General features: G+C 40.7%; 1 protein-coding gene across 1 annotated transcript; it reads right to left on the reverse strand.

Moving 5' to 3' along the window:
- Positions 1-1,462: 1,462 nt before the first annotated feature.
- LOC117083721 (40S ribosomal protein S3a-like) lies at positions 1,463-2,326 on the reverse strand. Its single transcript, XM_033211695.1, has one exon. The coding sequence runs from the start codon at positions 2,303-2,305 to the stop codon at positions 1,511-1,513; it is 795 nt and encodes a 264-aa protein (XP_033067586.1). The 5' UTR covers positions 2,306-2,326; the 3' UTR covers positions 1,463-1,510.
- Between the last annotated feature and the right edge of the window lie 374 nt (positions 2,327-2,700).

Genomic DNA, 2,700 nt, shown 5'->3' on the forward strand with positions numbered 1-2,700 from the left:
CCTAGAAGGAGATGGTGCCTTACAACTCTTCTGCTCATTGCTTTAATAATTGGCATAGTTTCTTTATCTCCCCTACTAAATGTGCAAACTGGCACAAAATTCTGCCCATAGTGGGTGTATCACAATGTTGGTTGTGCTAAAGTATGGTTTACCTCCCTGGGCTTTAGTTTCTTCTTTAGTAAAATGAAGATGTTGAATTATATCACCTTTTTGCAAAGAGATGCTATGTTTTTTGTACTTTCAGACCTTAGCTAACATGTATCTGAGATATGATACTCGTAAATAGTTGTGATCACAGCCCATTTCTTATATTGTGAACTCATTTTCTGTGGGGCTTAGAATGGCCTACAGCCTGGATAAGGACTGGGGTCTCGCTGTCCAGAGGCAATATGGCAAAGTGGGAAGTCTTTGGCTTTAGCTTTGGCTTTAATTTCCTCTGTGCAAACTTGGGTAAGTACCTTAGCCTTTCTAAATTTCAGATCTTCTGTAAATACCATTAATCATGTCTGCTTTGCAGATTTGGTGGGAGGACTAAATGGGATGATATATGTAGGGCTCCTTGTAATAGTAGGGTTTTAATAGTCACAGCTATTATTGTAAGGTATATCTCAGTAAATCACTTAGGCCTTATGTGGCCTGGATGACAACAAAAATGTTGGATATGCGGGGTTATTCTTTGAGGAGGGCACTAATACTTTTTTTCAACATCAGCACAGAGAACATTGAGTTGCTGTAAAAGCCTGTTTTCTGTGTGTGTATTTTATTAGCAGAATCTCAACACAGGCCCTATTTAGGCATTCCTCAGAAAATCTAGAGGAACTAGGTATTGATTTTTGCCTACCATAGACAGACATAGACACACTGAAGGAAGCCACTTCATTTTTTTTTTCATGTGAATTACTTCAAGATCTACATTATTCTTACTAATACATGGCCCACCAGGCTCTGCCCCACTCTTATCACGTTTGTAACAAAAGTAATAATAAATGAATGAATGGAAGTCTCTTTAAAAATGTGGTGCTCATGAGGCTTTTTTGGCCCCTCAAAGAATTCCTTTCTCTTGCACCCATTTCTCAGTCCTAATCAGTCAGAGGGCAGATCAGAGTTCTCAGAGTCAGTTCTTTCCCATGGCTTCCAGGTGGGTTATGAAGCACAGTTCTCCTACTGAGTGTATTCTGTGGTAGCTTCCTGCCTTGTTGATTTATTTATTTTTGGATAAATTGGTTGGTCTTCTTATTGGGTATAGGCCATCCAGGGCTTTCTAACAGGATTTGTTACGGGGATCCACTGGTAAGGCCATCCTTTGGAATGTGGAGCCCATTTTTTTTTCAGAAACCTCACAGCAATGGGCAGTTCTGTTGCCCAGCTGAGCCTGGTCTCCAGAAAGCAAGGTGGGAAGTTGGAGTTGTCCAATTTTGTTACCTAGAGACGTTCAATTCCATTCATAAAACTCTTTTTTTTTTTTTTCACAAATAGCACTTTTTATTTGACACCAATTGAAGTCTGAACTTTAAACAGATTCTTGGACTGGTGGTTCATATCCATCAGCTCGTTCAACTTTAGTACCCGTCTCGTCCCCAGTGGCTTTTCCAGAACTCCTGCCTTCACCATGAAGCTCCATGAGCTTTCCCAATTCAAACTTGGGCTTCTTCAGCATTTTTACTTTTCTAATGAAGACATCATGGAGAGGATAAATAGATTGGCAAGCCTTTTCTATGTCTTTTCCAATGCTGTCTGGAATCAACTTATTGACCACTTCTTTTAAGTCATTTGTCTGCACCTCTCGGGTCATGATTTCCATCATCTTCTTCCGGATTTGGCGGACCTGTTGGTGCTGAGCATAAGAGGTCTTCCGTATCTGTTTGTTGCGTTTTTTAGTAAAACCAACACAGAACAGACGAAGCAAGTAACCATCGGTAGTCTTGACATCAACATGAGCTTCAATCATTGTCTGCCACTTTTTGACCATGGAACACATGTTGTCACGGGTAAGATCCATGCCATGGAAGTTAGTCAGGCAGTTTGTGCCCTGAACATCTTCAGTAATCAGCTTGAATTTTCTAAATGCAACTTCATCATTCTGCAAATCAGCAAGACTCACTTCAAACACACGACGCTTGAGACCATCAGATGCAATTTTGGCTCCTTGGGTCCTGGTGACGAGCGTCTTTCCAATATTTCTTATATTGAACATAGCAGGTGCTTTCACATCATACCAATCTTTCTTAGAAAATGGATCAACCACTTTCTTCTTGGCTCCCTTTTTGCCGCCTTTCATAAGGCGCTTGTTCTTGCCAACCACCATGGTGCTGATCAGAGAGCCAAAATGGCCATAAAACTCTTAATAAATACTGATTCTGTGTCAGGTGCTGTGCCAGAGCAGGAGATAGAAGGGAAGATGTTCCTGCCCTCAGGGATCTCATATTCAGTTACTTTTAGCTTATGAAATGAAAATATCATTGAATTGGAAGATGTGGACTGACCGGAAGGAAGCAGTATGACCTAGTGTGTAAGAGTGGAGACCTGGCATCCAAACCTTGGTTCAAATCCCAGCTCTTTCACTGACCAGCTGTGTGATCTTGTTACTTGAGCTCTCCACATCTCGGTTTCATTTTTTTCCTTTTGTAAAATGGGGATAATAATAGTATCTTCCCCAAAAGTATTATTGTAAGGATTAAAGGAGATGCTTTTTGGAATGTG

The sequence above is a fragment of the Trachypithecus francoisi genome, unplaced genomic scaffold (genome assembly GCF_009764315.1).
Source record: "Trachypithecus francoisi isolate TF-2019V2 unplaced genomic scaffold, Tfra_2.0 Lachesis_group0, whole genome shotgun sequence".
Taxonomy (NCBI): domain Eukaryota; kingdom Metazoa; phylum Chordata; class Mammalia; order Primates; family Cercopithecidae; genus Trachypithecus; species Trachypithecus francoisi.

Bases quoted from the DNA above. Each gene is read 5' to 3' on its own strand.
- LOC117083721 (XM_033211695.1), bottom strand. From the start codon at position 2,305: ATGGTGGTTGGCAAGAACAAGCGCCTTATGAAAGGCGGCAAAAAGGGA.